Source organism: Cyprinus carpio, chromosome A3, assembly GCF_018340385.1.
Source record: "Cyprinus carpio isolate SPL01 chromosome A3, ASM1834038v1, whole genome shotgun sequence".
NCBI classification, from domain to species: Eukaryota; Metazoa; Chordata; class Actinopteri; order Cypriniformes; family Cyprinidae; genus Cyprinus; species Cyprinus carpio.
In genome coordinates, this window is record NC_056574.1 from 34,660,704 (window position 1) to 34,687,377 (window position 26,674).

Consider the following 26,674-nt stretch of genomic DNA (forward strand, 5'->3'; position numbering starts at 1 on the left):
CAGTAATACCGGTGGTAACTCCTCAGGAACTGTCCACTTAAAAAAAAAATGTGTAACATTCTGGACACCAACCACTATTTATATGTAAAGCCTAACTTACTGGCTGCTGCTGTGTAACATCAGAGTAATTACATAATAAATCTAATATAAAGTGTAACACTTTCTTTACCAAAAAGTGCTGTTAGTCTTGTTACACATTTGTACTTAATATATTCAGTGGGTTGTTACATGTGTGTAGTTAAACAAACATAACAGCTGTAGATACTATGTACCAATGTGTATGTACACATCTAGTTACTATGCAAGTACACAGGTATTAGGGACACATTATAAGCGGGACCTATAATGGTATACAAATTACATGACAGAAAGAGTAGTTTGAAATGTAATCTATTGGATTTACAAATATAAGGTAATGTATTCTGACGACTTTTTGATTACGTTAAGATTACATTTGTCCTAACTCATAAGAAAATCTATTAAATATTACAGTATGCCAGGGTTTCTCAAAGTGAGGTTCGTGAACGAAATGCAGGAGGTTCACATGGATCCCGAGGAAAATGCCCGCATCACATCACATTACCTGCTTGATTCTGGAAATGACCAAGTCTTTTTTTAAAAAGACTAGCTTCTGGTCACTTCATTAGTGTAAATCACTGCATGTATGAATGCCCCTTAACATGGAAGAGATCGCTTGACACTGTTTCGTTGTACTAGAAGTCTAAAAATATCTCCTACTTGGCTACTTACATCTATTCCTTTGTATTTCAATATGGAAAAGAAATTGATAAGTGGAAGTAGAAGACAATAAGTGTAAACCTACATACAGCTCATTGAAACTTCACACTCAGACAGCACAAACAGCTCTCTCTGTCTCTCTTTAGAAGAGTATCTTCCCTCAGAACTCATGCCTGTGATACATGTCTGGATCGTAGTATTTCGTGACCACCACGCGGTTCGCAAACTTGCGTCCTGTGAGTGCCTGCATGGCCTTCTGGCATTCTGCAGCAGACACGTACTCTACGAATATCTGCAACAGAGAAAAAAATAAATAAAACAATACTGCCATTATTATTCAAGCCTTAGAGTTCTGTTTAAAACAAGTCATTATCTAGGCTAAATAAGCAGACAGTATTAACTGAAAATCTACTATAGTTTTTATTAATAATTTAAATATACATGTATTTTTTTTTATTTTAGCTAAAGTTTTAGTAGTTTTGTTGTGTTTTTTCATTGTTATTATTTATGTCTATATAGGTTTTATTTTTCTAAGTTTTAGTCATTTTATTACATTAGTTTTAACAAAATAAAACTGAGAAATGTTGCCTTGGAAACTAGCTGAAATAAAATAAGTGTAAGTTTATTATTATCATAATTTTAATTTCAGTTAACGTTTATTTTATTTATGGTATTTATGGTTATTTATGGTTTTAGGTCTAGTTTACTACGATAACCCTGTATTAAGAATAATTACAATTAATCAAGCTGAGGCTATTTACTTTAATTGCATTATTATATTAAAGAAGTCAAATTAAAATACTACTTCACTCAAAATGTAAATTGTATCACTGTTCAAATCCAAAAGTGTGTGTCTTTTGTAAAACACAAAATGTGAAAAATATCTGAATCGCTCTTCTCCATATAATGAAAGAAAATGAAGACAGATTCTGTCATGCTCCCTAAAAGCCCATCTTCTGTATCTAAAAAAAATCAAATAAATGCATTACAGAAGGTTTGATATCAATGATATTTGGTCAAAAGAAAAGTAAGAGCCAATGACGTTTGATATCATTGACATCGGATGTGATTTGATGTTTTTAATGGCAGCATGTTTGAACTGAGAGCTACAGAAGAGGGGCTTTTCAGGGAATTGAGATGAATTTATCTACCCTATGACTTCATAAGACTTGAAATATAGTGTATGGGTCCTATTCACTACTTTTATGGTGTTTTTTTGGTCATTTCTGGAGCTTTACACATGTGGTCACGATAACCTATCACTGGAAAAGAGCTTGCTTAAGATTCTTCAACATTTCATCCCTGAAGGCATTTATTTCTGACTCTTCAAGTTTAAAGTGCAGCTCCTCACTGCGCTACAGAGACTGACCTTCCCGCAGCCTGGCACCTCCACACCATCCACAGGCCTGGGGATCTCGATAGAGCGCACGGTGCCGTACTTGCAGCACTCCTCACGGATGTCCTCCAGGATCTCCTCGTAGTCCTCGTCGTCCAGCAGCTCCTCCGGCATGACCATGTTCAGCAGACACAGCACCTCCGTCGGCAGGCCTGAGTTCTGCACCCTCTGCAGTCCTGGGACCTGGAGCGTGACGGGCGTCTCAACAACAGCGGTCTGCATGGAAACACAGCATGAGAGAGTGGACCTCTGACCCAATCAATAGCTTGAAGCTGGGCATGTGAGAAATCAGCGATGCATTCTTCATGAATGTCTTGATTTTTGCAGTAACTTCTTGGCTGTTAGTCACAAGAACTGTGTTGAAGTCTTGAGGACTGGCACTTACAGGATTGGCGTTCTTGGCACCCACACTTGCCCGCTGGACGATGAGCTTTTTATCGCCGAGCTGCATGCCATGTAATCCAGCTACCGCCTGAGCAAAACAGTACAACTATCCAGGTGAATCTCACAAAAAATATATACACGGCCACATTTCCTCCACTGGGGTGACATTATATTCAGGAAAGTTCAGCACATTTCCACCCAAACCTATTGGTACATGTAATGCATGTAGTTTAACTTGTAGGACTTTTTTATTCTCAATGTTGTAAAAAAAAAAAAAAAAAAAAAGTGCTATAATTATTTTTTGATTTAAATCAGCTTACACTCATGTGTTCCTTTAATACTTGAACCTAAATTGACTTACTTGGTCAGTGACGCTGATATCCACATATTCACAGAAAGCATAGCCTTTGGACAGTGATGTGGCACTGTCTTTCACAAGATTGAAGGCTTTGAGAGGACCAAATGACGTCAGGAGCTCTTTAACCTGCACAACAGTGGAGGACGCACAGGCATGTTAACACCGCAGCAGCTGCAGCTCAAACCCTACCTGTCCACTAAACCCAGGACGGGACTGAACTAGACCACAGGTCCAATAGAGCACAACAGCCGCTTCTTTCACTGAAACTAAAGACTAGAAACAATACAAACTGCATAATCACACTGAATTATAAAAAATGTTCAACTGCTGAATTTACAGTGAAGAGCTATAGCACACTACACAGTGACGCGTCTGATTGGTGATCTGTGGTGAAATGGCAATAAACAGTGAATTTATAACAGCTAACTTTGCTTCGCATCATGCCTAAAAAAGCCCAATATCTGTTATAAATTCACTGTAAACCACGGCTTCTTGGGGCTTATTGCTTTATTTTAAAACCCCTCTAGAGAAATGAATAGAAAACGGAACCAAGCTGCTGAAGTCAGCTGTTGTGCTCTACACCTGCAGTACATCCATTCACCAGGATACATGTTCATAATATAAAACATTATTAGTTTGAAGTTCCCTTCTTTTTCTGAATGCAGAAGGGTACGATTCTAATGGTCTCCACTCCAGTCATCATTACAATAATCAATAAGTAAACATATGTAAAGATGAAAATGACTTATGCTCTCCGTTTATTCAATATAAGTAGAGCTGTGTTTCTAAAGGGGCGTCACACTACACTTTTTTTTATTCCACTAACTTCCATCCATGTGAATATGAGACACTAGAAACAGGGAAGTTTTGTAATTCAAACCTTAAAACAGCATTTTATAAACTTTAAAATATTTAACAAGATATTATATGCAAACTTTAAAGCTGCAGGTTTTCAGTGTTACGGTAGTGGAGCAGATTGTATATTTTTACATATTGGAATTATTATTATAATTTTTTAAATTATGTTGTTGAATTTAAGTGTTTAAAAAAAAAACACGCCACAGAGCATGATGTCATATCTCATCCATTTCAGTGAAAATTTTGCCATTTTCAAAGTCTAGTGTGACCACCCCTCATAACAACAACATACTAAAATAATGTAAGAAAGGTGCTTAATGAAAGGTCCTTTCTTTGCATGCAAAGGTAGAAACATTTTTCAAAATCAAATCAAATCAAAAAAGTCATTTTTTCCTAACTTCAAATTGTTTAGGCAATATGAGCCCTACAGTGGGACTCCTAAGTCACGTCCCCCTTTGTTATATTCTTACTGCAGATCTGACTTTCCAAACATTTCCCATTCACACTCCTCCAAAAGCCCATCCCGGTTACCCAGAGCCCCTTTAGTGATGCTCGCGCTCCGAAAGAGTGAAGGAAGAGAGAGGACAGCGAGGGGAGGGTCCCTGCTGACAGGAGGAGTATCCGTGTGAGGAACGCAATGTCTTACTTGCCTTGTGTTACATGTTGGCATGGCAGCAGTAGATCAGAACTACTGAACAAATTATGAGCGCAGACTTAACGATCTTACAGGCCCCTAGCTGGGGGACAAAGTGGGGGAACAAAAAATGAAAGAGCTGTGAGTTTCAAAGCAGTAACAGTGACTGCAAGAAAGAAAATATATGAGAATATGAAAGAAATGAATACCAGGGTACATTCAGCTCCAATTGATTAAGTTAGTTAGTAAGCTACATTCCAATTAGATCAATGAGGTGCACCATTACCAAACCCCCCTCGGTACTGTCTGCAACAGAAACAAGAAACTTTTGCATCTTTACTCCATCTACACCTTTTTTTGTCTATCTTCACTGATTGCTGTAATTACGCACAGTGTTGGGGGTAACGCATTACAAGTTATGCAATCAGATTACATTTTCCAAGTAACTAGTAAGTAATGCATTACTTTTAAAAGTAACTTTCCTCCAACACTGATCACGCATCCTATCAGGCGTCTAACCAGCTTTGTTCACACTGCAGCTCAATGTGGCCCAAAATCACGCTCATGTGGCACAGATCTGTTTTTTGGATGAAAGTGTAAAGATCATAACTGACATATTCAGTTCCAAGTTTTTCCATCAGTGTGAACAGTCAAGTCGGCATTCATGCAATTTTTTTAATCTAACTCAAAATTTTAAAATAATACAACACCTGGACATAATTTTACCTTTTTAGGGGCAAATATTAAATATGCTCAGGCACTGATTGTACCATATCTGTCAGTTATCACGCATGCACAGGAAGTGAGGCTGAATTTTTGCAACATACTGACATCAAATCCGACGTACGTTTTGAGGAACAGTGCACCACCAATCGTTTTATGTTGCACGGGTCAGAAGTTTGGGTTAAATAATCAAACACAATGAATTTCACGCACAGGAAGTGGGGCTGAATTTTTGCAACATATTGACATCAAATCCAATGTACGTTTTACGTTACATACGTAACCGAGATATTTTCCATCTAATAGTCACATTTTATTTTATTTCAGCTTCATTTCAATTAACAATTTTAAATAGTTTTAGTTTTAACAATAAAAACTGGGCCAAAGTAAATGAAGGATGGGCAAAAATCGTTACAGCCTTAGATTAACTTGGCATATGGGAACACTTTTGTTATAGCCAACAATTTGGAATGGATTTTAGCATAAAATTTAAATTAGGCACATTTGCTTGCAGTGTGAACGTAGCCTAAATGTTAACACGTATCTTTCAATGTTGTCTTAAAATGTAAAAATCACAAATGAACTAACAATTAGATTGAAAAAGTGTCATGGCTGATGATGATTTAGAAGAGAGGGATTTCAGCTACAGGCTGTCTGTACGTCAATAAAGGAATATTTACTATATCCACATAAAAAATTAGACATGCACTGACAAACACAATTTTGAATGGGCAGCATGAAAATAGGTTACTCTCTGCTATAGTGTAGACAACCACAGACCATAGGTGATAAAAGATGCATGTCTTGATGATACAATGTTTAGGAAAAAGCTTGTTTTTCTAATATTTGTTACTTCCAACCTGTTTATGTTTAGTACATCAGGATATTGTTGGTTAAGGTGAGATTTGTGACTAAAGATGTAAGACACATGGAATAATATTGATACATGTGCTCTAAAACACAAATAGTTGGCTGTAAACTTGTCTTAATAATTGATTCATTCCTTGATAAGTAAGTTCAATCGTACCTGATCATCATTAAGATAATTTGGCAGACCTCCAATGAAGAGTTTATGAGGAGAGTCTGGTACAACTGTGGACACGACACCTGAAGACAAAAGACATCAGGATTTTAATGCCCTGTAAAAACCATAAATAAATAAATAAAATAACTACATTAATAATTTATAAGTTATATAAGTTGATCCCACCCCAAACTTACACATCAAGCCAAAGTCAGAGCACTTTTGAAAGTTCTATAAGGTTTAATACTCAAGTGATCTAAAACAGACATATAAAAAAAAGCAGAAAGTGACAAGAGTCTTGACCTGGGACATGAAAAGCAGGCTGCTCAGAGATGCCGGGCAGAGGGCGGTAGTCATGTGGACGTCTGATCTTCAGCGACTGTCCTTGAAAGATAATGCCGTCAAATGCCATGGCCTGAGTGGTTTCATCCACTGATCGAAACTAGGGAAGGCAGACAGACAGTCAGCTTCAGTCAAGAGTAGCTCTGAGTATCCCAGCCTCATTAAATGAAAATGTTTTGCTGTGCATCACTAAAACGCCTCTCAGTGGCAGCTTTGAACCGCTTTTCAGAAGAAGCTTTAGTTGTCTTCCAGTGTTATCAAGTGTTTTCAAAAGCACAGTTATGGAAATGTATAGAACAGCGATATGGAGAGATATTTTTATGCCAGTAGGCCTATGGATTACATTAGTTATTTGCTATGCAAATTGGAAGTAAAGCTATGGATTCCTATGGACCAATTTAAACTGGAAATTCATGAGACTTTACTAATATTAAAGTCTAACTTTATTATTGTTATTATACAGTAATAAGCTCCTTTATTCTTTGTCTGAGCTGCAGGCTGTTATGCATAGAAACAGGTGCAGTCTAGGGTTGCATTAAGTGAGTGAAATCTGTGTCCCACCTCTAAGAAAGCAAAGTTCTTGTCCTGGTTGATCTGCACTGCGAGCACAGGACTGCTGGGAGCTTGAGACAGCCCTGCAAGTCTCATCTGGGTATTGAAGAATTCAGCCATGGACTCCTAAGACACAAAGAAAAAGGCAGTGCATTCCCAGAAAAAAACATCTTCCATTATCATAGTGTATGGAGAAATATTTGACAACTCTTTGCAAAGTATGTTAGTTATTACAAATCTGGAAAGGAAAAACAAATTGGTGTTTTCGTGTCTAACTTTCAGATGAAATAGCTGATTTATCATGCACAAGAGGATAAAGACTGAGCTGTACAAACAACATGCTTTGAGGAACTCTATTCTGGGACACTTACCTCAGTGACGCCGAACGGAATGTTGCCAACATACAGACGCCGCGCTTGCCTGGTCATCTGACTGCCAACGATGGGCACTTGTGCGGGAGCGACTGCCAAACCAACATTAGTGGACGCAGCCAGTAGAGCAATGTTGGGGATCTGGCCAGCAGCTACAGCACAAACACAACAAATGAAAGAACAGTTCACCAAAACACAAAACAAAAAAACAATTATTTGGATGGATGGATGAACTATATCATTATTTACACTAAAACAATATTTAGGCCAAAATTTGGTGTATGTATTTGAATTGCATGTAAAATTTCCATCCATTTTGATTATACAGCTTTAACATAAACTAATAAACTTAATGTGATGCATGCAGTATTTGTCAGTCACACCTAAATAAAACAAGAAAGAGTACTGTAATAGTACTAATAAATTGAATGCGTTTTAAACACACAATAACCAGGGTTTATTTATTAATCATCAATAAATCCAATGTTTCAATCTCATACATTTTTTTAACTTAATATTGCTTGCTCCACAGCTAGCCATATTTAACAATGTTCATACTTTTAAAGGAATGATGTAATTGTTTTTACCTGTTTTAACTCTGCTATTTTTACCAAGAAATTCCATTTCAACATCTCTAGCAGAGCAGTTCAGTCAGTCTTATAATAATACTTGAAAACAAACTAAAGCGGTAGACTGAGAGCCATTTAAACAACCCTTAAAATGTGTAAACACACAAAGAAAATATACATGTTAATGTATTGTAAATGTTTTTTTTCCACTCTCATTTTTCTGTTTGTGTGTGTGTGTGTGTGTGTGTGTGTGTGTGTGTGATCAAAAGTGCATGTGTGTGAGTGTGTGTGCAACAAGGACGATCAAGACTGTTACTGTGATATTGAATTACTCATGCACCTTGCATGGCTTTGTACTGCATTGGAGTGATGTGCTCAAAGCCTGGAGGGGGAACATCCCAATACTTGCACATCTTTTTCTTCCTTGTTCGACGTGGAGAATAGCTGAGAAAAAAAATATCATAGCCTGTAGAATTTGCTGCAAACTTATTCAACAGCAGATGGCACCGCTTTAATTTTTTTTAGGCAACAAACAACAGAAACAGTAAGGATGTAAGAATAAGTAAGTGTTGTGGTAGTTGGACAATGGCAGTCTGTTGTTGTGTGTTGCCTACAGTCACCTGTGTTTCTTATGATCTCTAGAGCTGCTCCTGTGGTCTCGGCTCTTACGCTCTCGACTGCGGCTGCGCTTTCCTCTGCTGCGACTGCTTCTGTCTTTGCTCCAGCTGCGCTGCTTCTTACTGTGGCCAGCGGAGCTACTGTGACTCCTTCTCCTATGCCTCTCCCGTTCTCTCTCTGCATGAATAATGTTTCATATTGAAGTCAACAGCACATCATTAAATGCCAAAATATACTTATATTTATGTTCAATTTCTATGCAGAATTATGCCATGTTTTCAGATTTTGAAATAAAATAACTAGATCTTTCCCTGTGCAAAATCATCAGCACAATCATAGGGGGTTGATGGTTGTTGCCAGGATGCTGCCATGCAGTTGCTAGGGTGTTCTGGGCTGTTGTTAATGATGTGTGCCTTTAAAGCACTGCTTTGTGCGGCTATTTTCAAACCAGTGCTCCAGAGGACTATCAAACTATCAGTCACATAATTTCAGTTAACAATGCTGAAAAAAAGTATTATACAGACACTTCATATTTAATGGTATTTGATGATTTGTTAACTGCATTTAATATATTATACTTTAAATAAAACATTTGCAATTGGTTTGTGTGTTTTGGCCTGAGTTTTTATTGCATTTACACATTTCTGACCAGGGCTGTCCTTACATTGCAACTGGTGCAGCCACACTTAAGGGAACAGGAAATGGTTTATTTAATTCGAAGTTTGGAAAAGGTTGGTTTCTCTAATGTGTTCAAATGGAATGTTTCAAATCATACTTATCTGACCATCATCAATTCGTAGCAGTAAATTAAGAGGTATCATATCGATCACAATTACAGTATGGTGTTCCACAAGGCTCAGTACTATACCCTCTACATGTTCCCCCTGAAAGATATCATCAAGAAACATGGTGTCAGCTTTCACTGTTATGCTGATGATACTCAGGCCAAATCCTGACTAATGGCGATCCATTCTTGCCTCATTAGTTTGCTGAGTTGATCACAGTTTGTGGGCTTCTGCTTGTCCACTCACCTTTTAAGGACTGGCCACAGGCTCTCTATGGGATTGAGACCCGGGGAGTTTCCTGGCCACGGATCCAAAATTTCAATGCAATGATCTTCGAGCCACTTCTTTATCACCAAATTACTCATGGATTGTTGGAAGAAGTTTTGATACCATTCTTTATTCATAGCAGTGTTTTGGGACAGAATTATGAGAGAGCCCACTCGCTTGGTTGAAACGCAACTCCACACATGGATGATCTAAGGATGTTTCACTGTTGGCACAACACAGGACTCATGGTAGTGTTCATCTTTTCTTCTCCGATCAGTCAATTTTCCAGATGTCCCAAACAGTCGGAAGGGAGCTTCTTCAGAGAAAATAACTTTGCACCAGTCTTCTGCTTTCAGTCTGTCCTCGACATTTTTCTTGGAGAGAAGTGGCTTCTTTGCGGCCCTTCTTGACATCAGGCCATTGTCCAAAAGTTTTTGCCTCACTGTGCATGGAGATGCTCTCACACCAACCTGCTGCCATTTCTAAGCAAACTCTGCACTGTTTGTGACACAATTCTGTAGCTGACTCCTCAGGAGACGACGATCCTGGAACTTGCTGGATACTCTGGGACGTCCTGAAGACTTCTTCACTGCAGTCAAACCTCTCTCCTTGAAGTTGATGATCAGGTAAATGGTTCTTTCAGGTGCAATATTCTTTGTAGCAATTTCCTCGCATGTGAGGCCATTTTGATGCAAAGTGATGATGGCTGCACGTGTTTCTTTGGAGGTAACCATTGCTAACAAGAACACAATGATTGGAAGCGCTTCTTCCCTCCTTTTTATTAGTCTGCTCTTACAATCTAACAATATGATAGTGATTTCACCTGACTAGTACTCATTCACACATGTGCCGCTGATATGATTAGTCAATTAATGTTAGCTGGTCATTATGTGTCAGGATCAAAAAACAGTCAATTTTTATTTAATATTTTTGTGAAAAGTTCATTTCTTGGCCAATGAAGCTTTTAGCAATTACTTAAAATGCATTTGATCACTCTACACAATTAATCCAAAACTTTTGGCCATGACTGTACATTTTAAAATACTGCTAAATACTTATAAAGCCCTGAATGGTTTAGCTCCTCAATACCTGAGGGAGCTCTTATTGCAGTATAGTACTTCACGTCTGATGCGATCTCAAAACTCTGCCCATCTGATAATACCTAGAATATCAAAGTCAACTGTGGGTGGCAGATCCTTTTCCTATTTAGCTCCTAAACCTAGTCTACCTAGTGCTGTTCGGGAGACAGACACACTCTGTCAATTTAAATCTAGATTAAAGACCCATCTCTTTAACCTGGCATACACATAATACACTATCACATTTCTATAATTCAAATCCGTTAAAGGATTAAAGATTCAAGACTTCAGGAAACACTCTGTTACACTATACAATGAAATTATTGCTCTGTGAATCCTCTAGCAGCCAAAGACATGAATATAAGGACAAAAACCACAAAAGTACTCAATACAAAGGGAGTGGGGAGGAGGGGTAGTCTGTGTCTGCTGTGATGGAGAGGCAGTGGATGGCAGCCATTAACCAACCTAATGGCCTGAGGGCAGAAGCTGTTTCTCAGTCTTGATGTTCTGGCTTTAACACTCCTGTAGCGTCTGCCCAATGGAAGGAGTGTGAAAATGCTGTGCTGTGGGTGACTAATGCCCTTGATGATACTGATGATTCTCTTGACTATTCTGTTCTGGTAAAGGCTGTAGACCCTTATGATCCTATACTGTGCAGCAGCCAAACCAGACTGTGATGGAGCTGGTAAGGATGCTCTTGATCGCACACCTGTAGAAGCTGCTGAGGATTTGTCCTGATATGCCAAATTTCCTCAGCCTCTTCAAAAAGTGCAGACGTTGATTACTTGACCAGCTTCTTTAATATCGGGAGAACAGTTAAGATCGTCAGCTTTGTGAACACCCAGGAATCTGAAACTGCTCACTCTCTCGACCGCTATCCCACAATGCACAGTGCTCCTCCTTCCACCACCTTAGATCAACAATCATCGCCTTAGTTTTGTTGACATTTAGGGAGAGATTGTTATCCTGACACCACGTCACTAAGTCAGCCACTTCTCTACCATATGCTGACTTGTCACCTCCCATTATCAGTCCAGTGACTGTCATATCATCAGAGAATTTGATGATGCTGGTGTTGTTCTGGGAAGCTACACAGTCGCGGGGGAAGAGTGTGTAGATCATAGGTCTCAGCACGCAGCCCTGCGGAGTTCCTGTGTTTATGATTATGGTTTTGGATGTGTTTCCCAATTCTAACGGTCTGTGGTCTGCCTAGTAGAAAGTCCTGAAACCAGCTGCAGAGGGTGGGTGGCACACCAAGGATATAAAGCTTATTGGTGAGCTTAGATGGAACCACTGGGTTGAATGCTGAGCTATAATCTATAAACAGCATTTGAGCATAGCAGTCCTTGTTTTCCAGGTGTGTGAGGACAGTGTGTATTGTGGTGTTGATGGCATCCTCTTGGCCTATATGCAAACTGAAGAAGATCCAAGGTGTCTGGAATGAAAGTCTGAATGTAACTCAGAAATTGTACTCTGAATTTATACCATCCAAGTCCACACACACAGCAGTAAGTAGTGAACACACACATGGAGCAATAGGCAGCCATTCTGGCTGTGGCGCCCGGGAGCATTTGGGAGTTTAGTTTCTTTAGGGTCTCACCTCAGTCTTGGTATTGAAGGTGGAAGAGAGTGCTGTGCATTCACTCCCCCCACCTGCAATCCCTGTTAAAACCATTAGGCCACGACTGCCCCACTAGATCAGATGGTCACTGCAGTCACCCGGATCCAGTATGTATCCAGACCAGATGGTGGATCAGCACCTAGAGATGACCTCTACAGCCCTGAATCTGTCTTCTCCTTTTCCCATCACATACTGTTTTTTAATGTACTACAGTACTGAGGTATACATTTCTGCCACCTAACTACTATTTACTATTTACTCTTAGCCTATTGCTAAAGAAAATACAGTGTAAACATAATTTATCATTATTTGCACTTATATGTCGCTTTTTCCAGTGTAACTTCCAAAAAGAAAATAATATCATTGTTCAGTTATTATGAGACAGCTCAGTGTTGATTCAAAATGTAAAGTTCATTAATTATGTAATGAATTCAATTGGGCAGCACAAACTTGTTTACTAGTGTAAAACCCCTATTAACAAACCTTTGTAAAATAATGGTTAGCACATTTATTTGTAAGGTAACAGCCTCCACAGCTGTGCTGAATTAAGGTTCAGTGTTTGTCATGTGACAACACTGTAGCATACTAATCTGAAACAATTTGTTGCTTATTGTATACGGTTTCACACACTATTCTTAAAAAAAAAAACAGAAGGCAGTAAGCACTGTGTACTGGGCAGTAAGCTAGTGTGCCATTTCGAACACAGCCAAGGAATTGTGACAACTGTGGGATTGTGAAATATCAGTGGATGATGTTGATAATTAATGTGAATCTGTACACCTATGGTTCCTCTGATTGGACACCTGTGTGTGAATTTCCACTGAACTGACCTCATACTTCCACTAAAAATAACCCAAACACCAGCTGATTAATAGTCATTGAGCAAAAATGATCTTGAAAAGTAAAGAAAAGATATACTATAGCATTTGAAAAGGATGACACTTGCTTTGTTATTTTGTCAACTATGCAATTAAATTCATATTCACTTTTTCAGGCCACTGTAAAGGCTTTAAATGTGTGTGAAATACTGTAAATTAGGGCTAGGCAAATAAAATACATTCTTTAGTCTTAAATGAGTATGTTCTTATGTAAATGCAACATTTACATTATAATGGCAACACTGCAAACTGCTCAAATATTATATATATAAAAAAATTTAAATAAAGTGGCTGTATTTGTGCGGTGTTTTTAAAAATGCCTGTATTAAGACTGTTTGCATCATATATTCATTATTCATCATAGTCGTTGTTATGTGCATGAGGGACATGAGAGGCAACTGTTTTATACACTGACCAATAACAGCACATGAACACCGCGGATATGTCTTTACTGTACCTTGTCGATTCTCGTTCAGCTGTTTCTCGAACTCCTCGAAATCAGACATGATCAGACCTGACGGACCAGGCGCTCATATGAGCAATAATAACTAATAAACACAGCCGCTGCACTGATGAGCAACACTATAGAGCTTCCGCTTTCTCATCTGATAACGGTGACGCGGTGGCACCATGTGAAGAAACGTGTTTGTTTAGGAAATCAATCCCTTTTGATACGAGACGGGAGCTTCTCTCTGCTGCAGGTCTGGCGTGTGGGCGGGTCTAATCGCTGTGGGCGTGTTGTGCGGTTATTCTAATTGGTCGAGACTGCTGTCAGTTACAGAGACAAGCGGGTACGCGTCTTGCGATTGGTCTACAATTTTGTTACTTCGAAGCAGGAAGAAACAAATAATTACGTAGAGAGTATAACTCATATCTGGAAATGCTATTAATGTTCCCATAACAGTTAATCGCGTAAACTGTTTTCTAAAGGTTGCATAACACCTTCTATTTGTAATAGTCAAGCTAGATATGAGGATAAATATTTAGGAATATATAGCCAAAAATAAACTTGTAGTTTCAACCCCAAACAGAATACCTTAAAAGATGTCACTTGTATGGTCATCATTAATTCCCAAGCAAAAATTCTGCAATAATCACCAATACTCCATCTGGAACAGGCAAAACATTTGGTTTATAAAAGACAGTAAACATTTTGCTATATTAAATAGTTAGCGAAGCTTGCACTTAAAAAGAAATATCGCGTGATCAAAGCTGACTGCTACACTTTTTCTTTCAATGAATTAAGAACTTGTACTTAAGAACATGTACAATTAAAAAAATAATAAAAGGTGAAAATTGATGTAGGATTTACTTTCAATTTTTATTTTCATTCAGAAATTGCAAGTAAATTTCACAATTAATTTCAAAGGAACAGCAAGTAACACATTGAATTAAAAGTGAAAATATGAGCTAGAAAGAGTGAAATAGTATTTTTGTTGTAAAACATACTCCAGTAATCTTTGTTTAATTACAACTCATTTTTCCCAGTATAATTCATCACGAGTGGTGAGAATGCATCCCTTAAAGACAGGAGGAAAGTCACATGGTTTAAACTGGTAACTGGTGTTTTGGTGATAAATGTCTGGAGATGTGATCTATAAAAATGTAGACACATCAGATTGTAGATTTTCTTCCAGTTGTTCTCCAAATTAATATTAGGTCAACTTTAAGCTTTTGTCCATATAATATTGGTAATTAATTGGGGTTTGCTTAGTTTATATTAAGTCAGTCTCAGTTTAAAGACTCAAACCATTTTAAGGTTTACTCCCAAAAACTCAACAACAGTTTCTCCAGTGGCTATGTATACAACATAGGACGGCTTCAGCTGTGAGCTATTAAAAGCACTCAAACCCTGCAGTATTACCATTTGTGTGTGTGTGTGTGTGTGTGTGTGTGTGTGTGTGTGTGCTGTTCAGAGTTCTTCAGTGAGCAGAAACACTAGTGAAGACGATCACAACCACTGATGCCAAATGCTAAAAAAACAGCATCAGAGGTGCTTATAGACTCATGCTATAGTGGTAAGTAATGAAGGATAAATAATATTTGAGCACTGTAGTTGTGTGGACTGTATCTAGTTGTGTTAATATGATGTTCTGTGTTTAAAACATGTTATGTCAGTGCTGTTAATAATGTCTGAAAATGATTTGTTGTGTTATGTTTGTTTGTTTCTGAGTTAGTCCTGCAATAATCCATATTTAGGATGAGAATCCATGGCTAATTCTAGGCTGGAATATATTTAGAGCTTTTCTCAAACGGTTTGAACATGAAGCCATGAAGCCATCCTGATAGACTTATGATAGACCTCATAATCTTATATGCTTATAATCAGGTCTCATAATCTGTCCTGTTATAGACAGGTTTAGCTCATCTAAGCTCAGATTTTCGTGAAAACAGTTTTCTGACAAAGTCAATCAATGGCTTTATAAATATCTTTAATTCATGTTAATGTACAGTATATTCTTTTTCCATTGTTTAAGGTCTAACATTACTGAAACCATGGGTATAAGTGACATTATGGTAAGAAACTGTGTTTTAAAAGCAATTTGAAGCATTTTGTTCACAATTATATGACCCATTGAAAATTATTTTACTCTTCTGTTGTTCTAAACCGGTATGACTTTCTTTTTGTGGAACACAAGTCAAGTGAACTACCTTGATGGTGTTTTTGGAACTTTTTGGAGCTTTGGAATCCATGGTGGTAAAAAAAAAAAAAAAAAAAATTCCATTCTGTGGAAAAGAGTAGGACGTTCATCAAGTCATACTGGTTTGGAATGACATCGGGGTGAGCAGATGATTTTTCTGTAATCATTCCATAAAGCAACTTGATTGTTCTGTAGATTTTTCTGTTTTAATGTCTATTTCAGAGTCTGGATGTGACCTCAGTTTGGCTTGTGCTCTCAGTGGTGGCGGTCGCAGCTGGTGTCTTCTATCTCTACAGTCTGATACTCAGGCATTTAGCCAAGACAACTGTGAGGAACAAAGTGGTGCTGATTACGGATTCGCTGTCAACACTTGGAAATGGTGCTGCTCTTTCAGAACAACTGGATCATTGCTGTCAATGCAGTACCTTTGCAAATCTGTAACTTAAAAATGAATATCCCTATACTGTAAATTAAGGAAGTATTTCTATAAAAGGGTAAATGAGACTTTTTAGAAATATGATCTTAACTTTAATAGTCACATCTTGGCAGGATTAAAAACTGTAGGTTTAATATAATAAGACATATAGTGTAAGAATCGGAATGACAGACTGGCCTCCTCTGAAGCCTGAGACACACTGCACAATTTTCGGCTGTCCCAGACAAAAGATGAAACAATCGTGGCGATTTCTGTGATCGTGGCTCCTAATCGGTGGTCCTATGTCGTACAGTGAGAGAGGTTCAAAGACGGCCGTTCTCACAGTCTTGCGACCAAAGGTAGCCTACGATAATTTTCTGGCAGTGTCAGAAATTCAGCATGTTCATCTCACAGTGTGTTTGCAGTTACGACCCACATTTACTGACCAACCAGTAAAAATGCGTCATGAAATCAACATGACATGGCGCTAAAACATAAAACTGCTTACCTCAAGCTCTTATTTCTTCCTCTTTTGCCGCTTCAACTTTTTTCAGCACACACTGCAACTGTCAAAGTGTGATTCATTATGCTCTTTTTGTTTACCACTAGCACATGCTAATGACGTTTTATTCTTCTGTAGAAACATGCGTCGTAGCCTACGAGTCAATAGATGTCCTCATCGTACAGTCTACATGTATGTCGTACCCAAGTTTATTAGATCCATGTCACACAGTGTGACCAGCGATGATCTTATAGGATTGCTTAAATCGTGCAGTGTGTAGAAGGCTTTAAATAAATGCTCTTGCAAGACTGTGATGAGCTATGTTTGCAACTCGGTTGTTTACATTATGATCTGTGTAGAATGTGCAAAACTCTTCCATACTGGAGGAGCCAGACTGATCCTTTGTGGAAGTAACTGGGAAAAGTTGGAGACTCTAGCTGAGAGGCTGATGAGTGAATCAGATCCAACACTTGTGAGTGCATCATCACCAGTAACTGAATGACGATTTTTTGAAACATTTAGCAATGTGTTTTTTAAGACAGCATGTTCAGCGTGACTTGGTTCAGTTCTAACTTTACTGCGCAGACGTTTCCACCCAAACTAGTGGAGCTGGACTTCAGTAACATGGAGAGTGTTCCTGAGGTGATTTCTGAGATCCTGGAGTGTTACGGCTGTCTGGATGTTCTCATCTTCAACAGTAGTATGAAGGTGAAGGCTCCTGTACAGTGTCTGTCCCTCGAGATGGACAGGATCGTCATGGATGTGAACTACTTTGGGCCCATCACGCTGGTTAAGGGTAAAACGCCACAGCTGTCAACTGTGTTGTGTTAAAGCATTTTCAATTAAGTGTATTTTAATAATGGCAAATCTCTGAATAGTTTTAGCATGATAATGGATGTGACAACATTAATGTATTTATGTTTTGGCAAATTAATTTGCTACGCTGATGCTGCAGAGAAAGTATGGACTTGATACTTCCAATAGATATACAGACACACTGCTGTGAGCATGTAAGACATGTTCATGAATAGTCATACATAAATCCTGTAGCAGATGAAAACAAGTGGAGCTGGGGGAGGTGGAGGGTTTCAGAAGGACCAGATCACAGCGAACATTAAACCAGACTATTTAAATGTTGAGTATCTCACTGGCTGAAGATACAACAGGGGACCAATCAGCTTGTGCCATGTCATAAATTCTAGCAGATTGCTTGTAAAGACCTATCAGCCTGTTCCCTCTGGAGTTTCATGACTGAAGTAGATATTTACCGTCACAGGTGTTCTCTCGTCACTGATCTGCAGAAGAACAGGTCACATTCTTCTAGTCAACAGCATTCAGGGAAAACTGACGATGCCGTTCCGTGCCAGCTGTGAGTTTTGTGTCTAGTTTACCTGGATGATACTGAATATAAACTTAAATGTTCATAACACTAATCAACAGTTATAAATATATGAAGATGTCTTTAATTTATATATCTTTGTCAGTGTAAGATGTTCTGCGTTGTTTAGATGCTGCCTCCAAGCATGCCGTTCAGGCTTTCTTTGACTGTCTGCGGGCTGAGGTTCAGGAATATGGAATAACGGTCAGTACGGTCAACCACACCTTCATAAAAACTCCCAGCACAAACTCAGAGGATGAAGTCACAGCAAAATCCGTGTGGACAGGTGAGTGAACTATACACTGACAGTTCATAATGCAAAGACAGCAAAGAACAGCTTGCTTGTTTGTCAACTAAATTGCCTTGGACTTTCTGTTTGGACACTGGCTACAGATGTCAAACCCACTTCCCTTGGTGTGACCCCTAAAGAGATGGCAACTGAGCTCCTGAAGACTCTGAGCAGTAAGAAGAAGGAGATTTTGATGGCCCGCTCCATCCCTAAAGCAGCTCTCTATGTGAGATCCCTCTTCCCCAATCTGTTCTTCGCCATCATGGCAGCAGGAGTCAGAAACACTGCAGCTGCAGAGATGCCTGATGATTGAAGGACAATGGTTTTTACTAAAACTGTATACTATTAAAACGTGTCACTGTGCTGTAGTCATTAAATTAGAAGACAAATTTCAAGTCAGTATGATTTGCTGTGACTTTGTGAGTCTTGGAAAAAAACAAATAAATAAATCTGAAATAAATCAACCAATATCTATCTATCTATCTATCTATCTATCTATCTATCTATCTATCTATCTATCTATCTAACCAACCATATAACATCTATATAACTACCATATAAATACCAACCATATAACTAACTGTCTATATACCATCTGATGATATCTATCTATCTATCTATCTATCTATCTGATGATTTATATCTATCTATCTATCTATCTATCTATCTATCTATTTGATGATTTCTATCTATCTATCTGATGATTTATATCTATCTATCTATCTATCTATCTATCTATCTATCTATCTATCTATCTATCTATCTATCGTTTTTGAACTTACAGATAAGCCAACATAAAGTTTTTCTTCACTACATTCGCTAATCTAGTTAAATATGTTATTTCCTCGTGTATTTAAAGTTCAAATGTAATATTTAAATAGGATCATGTGAGTGGTGGTGGTCATATGTGAGAGAGGATTAATATGATTACAGCGCCCTCTGCTGTTGTTGTACAGCTCTGTTCGGTGACGTCACATCATGGCGCGATACATACTGTCTCAAAAATGTATCTTTCGGTTCAGTCAAGGATATAACAACAGTCAGCGGCTCAGTGTATCTACAAACTTCCCGAACACAAATGTGATACACGATAGACAGAATCAGCGTTTCACAGTAACTCTAGACTGCGGCGGTAAGAGAAGAGCACGGTTTCATGTCTTTCTGACGTTCTGTCTCAAAACCCAGTGAGCTGTCTATTTTAGACAGCATTTCTGACCATCAAAACACCGCTGATTCACAACGCGCTGTCTAATAGTTACTCAGCACTTTAGGTTATTAGACGGACGGTATAGGCTCAAATCAAATTCCATGTAATTGTGTCAATAACAACAATAGGCTAATAATAATATTTCTCCCTGTCGTCTGAATCAGGAGCAGTGAGCAGTGCAGTCCTGAAATACAGTCTCAGTCAGGATCAGCAGGTGGAGCTGATCTCTACAGAGGTTCCTGAATCACACAGGGGTAAAGGTGTAGCAGCACATCTGGCAAAGGTGAAGTCACTCTTCAACTTCCTCAGTTCTTCATCTTCTGCTGTTTCCTGGAGCTCAATAATGAACACCTTTTTCTTTTCTTTTTTCTTTTTCTTTAGGCTGCTCTTGATTTCGTTGTTGAAGAAAATTTGACAGCGAGGATATCCTGTTGGTACATTAGAAAATATGTAGTTGAAAATCCACATCTTGGATACCAGGCTTATATTGAAGATGAATAAAGGCAGAATTAAACAACATATTAACGAAGATTTTACATACATCTTACCTCCTTTACAACCTGACTCTTTGCAGTCTTTTGACAGGATGAACAGATAGTCTCCAGAGCTTACATGTAGGCAACAAAAGAGGTACAAATAAACAAATGATGGATGTACAAATTAATGAATGACTCAATCCATGCAGTAATCCAGTCCTGAGAGTGTTGAAATATTAGATGTGTTAGATATTTTATTCTAAACCTGTCTGTCATCCAGACTTGCTAACTAACCCCCCTCTATTAAAAATATCGATTTATCAATCTAGTAACCATTTCAGTGCCTAACAACCACTCTATTGCTTAGCAACATGAAAATGAAGTTGTTACTAGTGTTTTTATTACTATTATTATTTATTATTTAAAAACCCTACTGAATTCAGTTCATGGGGGTGTTATCAAAGACTATAGAATTTATTCCTAGACTTTGCTGTTTTTCAATAATTCCATGCGTACATTTCAGACATCTTCAATTTTGTTAAAACCTACAACATACATTAATTATGACACGTAAGTGAAATCACTCTGGAATTATTATTATTAATTATTAATAATTATTAAGCTCATTATTTTCATCATCTGAAACACAAAGGTTTGTGTTCCAAATCATGATGTTCCACTTTCTGAAAAGCGATGAGTAAAGTAGGACATTTCTTATTATTTAAAAATGTAATTTCACAGTTTAAATTCACATTTTATTGCATGAACAAACGTCAGGTAGGTGTCCCACATTGCTCTAATTTACCCATGTCAATTTATCTCTCAGTTAGAAAAGTGATTTATTTTGATTTTTACTTTCGACAAGATTAAAAAAATGGCACAGTCCCAGGCACGTGCAGAGGAGGGTTCGGTGGGTGTTTGAACACCAGCCCCTTTTCCCCTCGATGCCTATTAATTAACTATTAGTAAAATTAATGAATAATAATTTAGCCATAAATTATCCACATGATGACCTGACGATCTCATCCAGGATAATCCATCACGTTCAGACACCTTTAGTAATTAAGCGCACTAATATCTTCAATATAACGTCCGCGGCTGCCGGTAAGTGGAGTTCTCAGTGGAGCGGTGAGCTTCTTTACTTATTAAATTATTATTATTTTACAAGACTGACGTGAAGAGAGCATGTACAGCTGTTGTTTATATTGCTGTGTGTACTGTAGCCTTTAGCAGTAACGTTAGCTGCAGCAAGGGGCTATAATATTTTTGTTCAATATTTTCCTAATGACAATTTTATGATTGGTTTATAAAGGCTACTACGAACACCCTTTTCCCATTTTTATCAAAGAATAAGGCAGGAAATATATCTCATAATTTCTATACTAAATGATATGTAAGTCAGTACTGCATTATTTATATAGTTTATTTATTTTTTACCTGGTGATAGCTTGAAAAACACACATAAACCATATATTTTCTCAATCGTGTGTTTATTGTCTTCGCGTTTCATCAGTAAAAATGTTTCAGCTTTTTAATCAGCTCAGCTACAGTTAAACACATAAGCTATTTCCCACACTACCTAAGTTAACACCACAAGTCATTGTTTATATGAGTCTGTTTTGGTCTTTCTGCGCGAGAGCATCCTCCGGCTTCGAGTATGAATGAAACATGCACTGCATGAGCGTGTTCAGTGCTCCTGATATTCACATCTCATTTTGAATACGAATAAAACGTCAGGTCATACAAAGACTATTGATACTGTCTCTTTGAATTTAAATCTAGAAACCTCTACATGAACACACCTGCCTGAATAAAGTGCAGGGGAAGAATTTACATTTGATCCAAATTAAATATTTATTAAATATCAAAAATGCAGCTAGCGTTGTTCTACACAAAGCAATATAAACAAAGTTGCCTGTTCTCTTTCGTTCTTGAGGTTTGATTGAGAAATGTTTAAAGGGCGTCAAGGGATCTTGTCTTTTTATGTTATCTGACTAAAAATTATTCATACGTTGAACTATTATTACAGTATTTATTTAAAAAATGTAGAGTGCATTAAAACAATTATCACAACACTGATAAAACAGGCTAATACTGATTTTCTCATCTTCCGAATTATACTTATCAATTCTGTTTTTATTCTCATTATCATTCAGAAAAATGTATAAATTCAGGATTAGAATAGAATTTTATTTTAAATATTACAATTTTTTTCTACAACAACAACAACAACAACAGTAGTGTTTACAACAGCAAAACCACCATACCCACTATACACCATACTACTACTACTACTACTAATAATAATATAATTCAGTTTCTAATTCCAGAGTAAATAAAATGTGCTTTAACTTTTAAACTAAAAATGGTCTTTTCTGTTCTGTTTCTTTTTCAAAACTGCGTCATGGCATTTACTGCTGTAACAACACAGAAGCATCCATTTTGATACAAGTATCAGCAAGAAGCACAGCCCTAATTAAGAGCGTCTCGCTGCAGCCTGCGGTGGACATCCAACCCGGCCCACATCCAAGTGTGACGTCACAGACCACGCCCATGTCAAAATACGTCACATTCTCATTCATTTTGAAACAGGAAGAATCATCGATAAGAACATAATTTGTATTGTTTGCCAACCGCTAAAAAAGAAGCTGTTGTTTGCCGTGTCGGTAAGTAAAAAAATATATATCTTTGGTCTTTACCAAACGTTGACAACTTTAAGAACGTGTGCGTCACTTGTGTGCATGTGCATAAACAACAGTAAGTATTTTTAATTTCAACTTCACACAGGCACGTAATTGCTAGCAACAAATACACACACACACACACACACACACACACACACACACACACACGACATCTTTAATGATATACTCTGATCACAGTACCCATGCACAGTAACTTGGTTGGGCAACTGCATCATTTCACAATGTCTTGCTGGATAACTCTTTGTATGTCACAAATTATCTTTGTATTCTTCTATATTAACGAAAAGATCACATAATGCTTGTTTGTCATGTTTTACAGCATTCTACACATTTTCAGTCCAAGCCTGATGCAGGGCAGTTCTCCCCATAGACAGTAAAAGAAATGGACACAGCGACCCCATTGGAACTCAATTGAGAAAAGTGAAGCCCATTTTTAGCGATTTTTAGCACTTCCGTTTCTGACGCGCAGACTCAGACTAAGCTTGATGACGTCAGCAACTTGTCTGACAGATGTAAATCTTCTAGTAGCTGTGCGTGAAAACTGCCATCGTTAATCTTGCAGAGACGGCGAGCTTGTGCGGGGAGTTCTTTGGCGTGAGTGAGCAGGAGTAAGTATTCTGATTAATTATTTTGTATAGTATTTTAAAATGTAACGCCAGTACGCCATATCTCTTGACGTCTCCCCGATTGCCTGCGAGCTCCTCATCCTGTCTGTACGGTAATTTCTCTACTGTGCGACAGAGAGTCGAGTGGTTATGACGCAATCGTTAGCCTATTTTTACAAAAACTGTTTCTACGGGGCCATAATGTAACATAGAAGGTAATGGAGCCCTTTATACATTGTCGTGTATCTTTAGAAATAAATAATGGACAAATGGAGTCTTTAAACGCCTCAGATGTAAAGTTATTCGCTGTCAAAGTGACACCAAAATGAATGGGAGTCAACGGGATGCTAACGCAAGTGAAGTTCTGCTACAAGATGGCGGCACGCGGCCGACTTCAACTTCCGGTCGACTTCCTTGCCCCCTGGTTCTCCCGGGTTAAGGGGTCCCTGCTGCAGTTTCACCAGTAAAGAAAATTACTTGTTACAATTCACTCGAAGGGCGTCATTCAGGGTCGGTGGAAGTGGTTCACAGACGCAGCACATCACGGCGGTACGTCGAGGATTGCTGGAGGAACACGACGGAGAGGAAAATGGCGACGGAAGGGAGGAAAGTGTGGGGAGAAACAGCATATGACGATAATGAGCAAGAAATGGATTATCAGGAAGTAAGATACAATAAAAGGAAGAAAAAGAGCAGCATGGGTGATGGATCTGATTGTGAACAAACAATTAATAAAGTAAAACAAATGAGCAGTGGAGATGATAAAGAGGAGGAAAGAGAAATCAAGGTCCTAATTACTTTTGCTAAGCAGTCAGAACAACAAACTCATCCGGTTAAATTATCGAAAGCAATTGAGAAAGAGATAGGAGTAGTGAAAGCTGTAGCTTGTCTAAACAATGGAAGAATAATGATAAAATGTAAGGATGAAAAGCAAAAACAAAAAATTCTGAAAATGAAAACGTTGGCAGGAGGAAAGATATCATGCACAGAAATAGGTAATGGAATCAGAGGGGTTATTTCAGGAGTACCTCTTAATGTGAGTGTGGATGATATTAAAGGAAATCTAAGTGGAGGCACAGTTATCTCTGTTAGAAGACTGCAGATGTGGAAAGACAACAAAAGATGTGAGAGTATGAGTGTGATGATTCAGTTTGAAGGGAGTAACTTGCCCACAAGAGTGAAGATAGGATTTGTTAGCTTCTTGGTACGAGAGTTCATACCTCCACCTCTGAGATGCTTTAAGTGCCAACGGATGGGACATACTGCAAATGTCTGTAAGGGGAAAATGCGGTGTGCAAAATGTGGGGGGGAACATGAATATGGCAAGTGTGAGGAGGGTGTAGTGATTAAATGCTGTAACTGTGGCGGTGGACATAGCGCAGCATACGCAGGATGTCCTGTACAACAAGAAGCCCGTGAAGCACAAACAATAAAAACTGTGCAAAATGTAACATATGCAGAAGCTATGCGCAAGATAAAAGACAAAGGTAAAGCTGAACCGAAGGTAAATAATGTGCGAGGAAATAGGTTGGAATCCTATTCTCAGAGAGAATTAAATCATGAGAGGAATGAGCCAGATCTGCATATCGCAGTAAACAAAATTGACTTTGTGGCATTCATTTGTGCGGTGGTGAATGGTACCTCACAAGTGGAAAAGAAATCTGACAAATTAAGGATTATTGTAGGATGTGCTAATAAATTTCTCAAGTTAACAGGAATCTCAGCTGAGGAGGTGCATGGGATTTTGAAAGCGGAAGAAGGAATTACTGCCATGGATATGACTCAGAGTAGTAATCCTTAACTGTAAGATGTCTTTCCTACTACTACATTGGAATGCTAGGAGTCTAATAGCAAATGGTCAAGAATTTAAAAAACATATCTCAGAAATGGAAAAGGCACCAGACATCATGTGCATCCAAGAGACATGGTTAAATAATTCTCTGGACTTTAAGATTAATGGATATGTAGTAGAGAGGAAAGACAGAGTAACTGGAAGAGGGGGAGGGTGTGCAACATTTATTAAAGAAGGTATAGTGTATAAGAGAATAAATACAAATAATAATATAGAGTGTGTAAGTATAGAAGTAATGGGGAGGCATGAAGAAATTAGAATTTCAAACTATTATAACCCATGCAAAGAAATAAATAATAGTATTCTAGAAGATGTGATGGGTGATTCAAAGGGTAAAATTATTATATGTGGGGATTTTAATGCACATAATGGTCTATGGGGTAGTAAGAATACAGACAATAATGGATCGGTTGTAGAAGAATTTATAGAAGAACACTCATTAGTATGTTTGAATGATGGGAAATCAACAAGAATGGATATAGTTAAAGGCGGACTGTCATGTTTAGATCTCACAATAACATCAGCTGCATTAGCAGGTAAGTGCACTTGGAGCGTACAAGAAGATAATTTGGGTAGTGATCACTGGCCTGTAGTGTGTGAGATTCAAAGTGCAGTACAAAAGCAAAGTGTCAACCAGTGTGCAAGGTGGGGATTTGAACAGGCAAGGTGGGAAGAGTTTTATGTGCTGTGTAAAGAAAATTTCAAAAATATGAAGATAGAAGGGAATATTGAGGAGAGATATACAAAAGTAGTAAATGGAATTATTTTAGCAGCGAATCTATCTATACCATTAATAAGAGGAAATGGGAAAAAGAAAGAAAATTGTTCCATGGTGGTCTGAAGAATGCACAATGGCAATTAAAGAAAGGAATAAGGCATTCCGGGTCTTAAAAAGGTTAATAACTCAAGATACAGTAATAGATTATCAGAAAAAAAGGGCAGTTGCAAGAAGGGTAATTAAAAGTGCAAAGAGAAAAGCATGGCAGGAGTTCTGTAACACAATTGGGAGAGAGACTGGAATGCATGTTGTATGGAGAATGATAAGGAAAATGAATGGTATTAATACTCATAAACAAATTCCTGTAATTGAGGAAGACGGAAAGGTGGCCAGTACAGATAAAGAAAAGATAGAAACATTGGCCAAAACATTTGCTAAAGTCCATAGTATTGAAAACTTGAGTGATAAGTTATTAAAAAGAAGACAAGAGTTAAACAAAATGTATGAGAAAGTCTGCATGAAAAAACAAGAAGTTGATAGTAACATGGATGATGATTTTAATCTTTTTGAACTAAAAATTGCTATTAGCAATTCAAAGGATACAACACCAGGAAGAGATAGGATCAGCTATAGTATGTTAAAAAACTTGCCGGACGTAACCATTAAGATAATATTGGATGTATATAAT

The 26,674-nt window shown here is 37.9% G+C and overlaps 3 protein-coding genes across 4 annotated transcripts; 2 read left to right on the top strand and 1 right to left on the bottom strand.

Moving 5' to 3' along the window:
- Positions 1 to 241: 241 nt before the first annotated feature.
- LOC109101409 (splicing factor U2AF 65 kDa subunit-like) lies at positions 242 to 13,933 on the bottom strand. 2 transcript variants are annotated; one of them, XM_019114777.2, is made up of 11 exons: positions 13,655 to 13,933; positions 8,570 to 8,744; positions 8,290 to 8,393; positions 7,381 to 7,532; positions 7,019 to 7,135; positions 6,419 to 6,557; positions 6,119 to 6,198; positions 2,880 to 3,002; positions 2,490 to 2,606; positions 2,108 to 2,335; positions 242 to 1,030 (listed from the first exon to the last, which is right to left on the bottom strand). In XM_019114777.2, exons 1-11 carry the CDS (start codon positions 13,701 to 13,703, stop codon positions 899 to 901), a joined length of 1,416 nt encoding a protein of 471 aa, XP_018970322.1. In that variant the 5' UTR covers positions 13,704 to 13,933; the 3' UTR covers positions 242 to 898. The 2 variants fall into 2 exon arrangements, with proteins under 2 accessions (XP_018970322.1, XP_042587508.1); XM_042731574.1 differs by having other exon boundaries at positions 245 to 1,030; positions 2,108 to 2,350; positions 2,520 to 2,606; positions 13,655 to 13,932.
- A 1,132-nt stretch (positions 13,934 to 15,065) lies between these two features.
- Positions 15,066 to 18,885, top strand: dhrs7ca (dehydrogenase/reductase (SDR family) member 7Ca). The gene is made up of 8 exons (XM_019078071.2): positions 15,066 to 15,215; positions 15,675 to 15,714; positions 16,062 to 16,218; positions 17,116 to 17,228; positions 17,342 to 17,552; positions 18,033 to 18,125; positions 18,265 to 18,420; positions 18,528 to 18,885. The coding sequence occupies exons 2-8, from the start codon at positions 15,694 to 15,696 to the stop codon at positions 18,734 to 18,736; spliced, it is 960 nt and encodes a 319-aa protein (XP_018933616.1). The 5' UTR covers positions 15,066 to 15,215; positions 15,675 to 15,693; the 3' UTR covers positions 18,737 to 18,885.
- Positions 18,886 to 19,363: 478 nt separating this feature from the next.
- Positions 19,364 to 20,294, top strand: im:6904045 (protein NATD1). Its single transcript, XM_042715020.1, has 3 exons — positions 19,364 to 19,555; positions 19,795 to 19,913; positions 20,012 to 20,294. Exons 1-3 carry the CDS (start codon positions 19,402 to 19,404, stop codon positions 20,129 to 20,131), a joined length of 393 nt encoding a protein of 130 aa, XP_042570954.1. The 5' UTR covers positions 19,364 to 19,401; the 3' UTR covers positions 20,132 to 20,294.
- Positions 20,295 to 26,674: the final 6,380 nt, after the last annotated feature.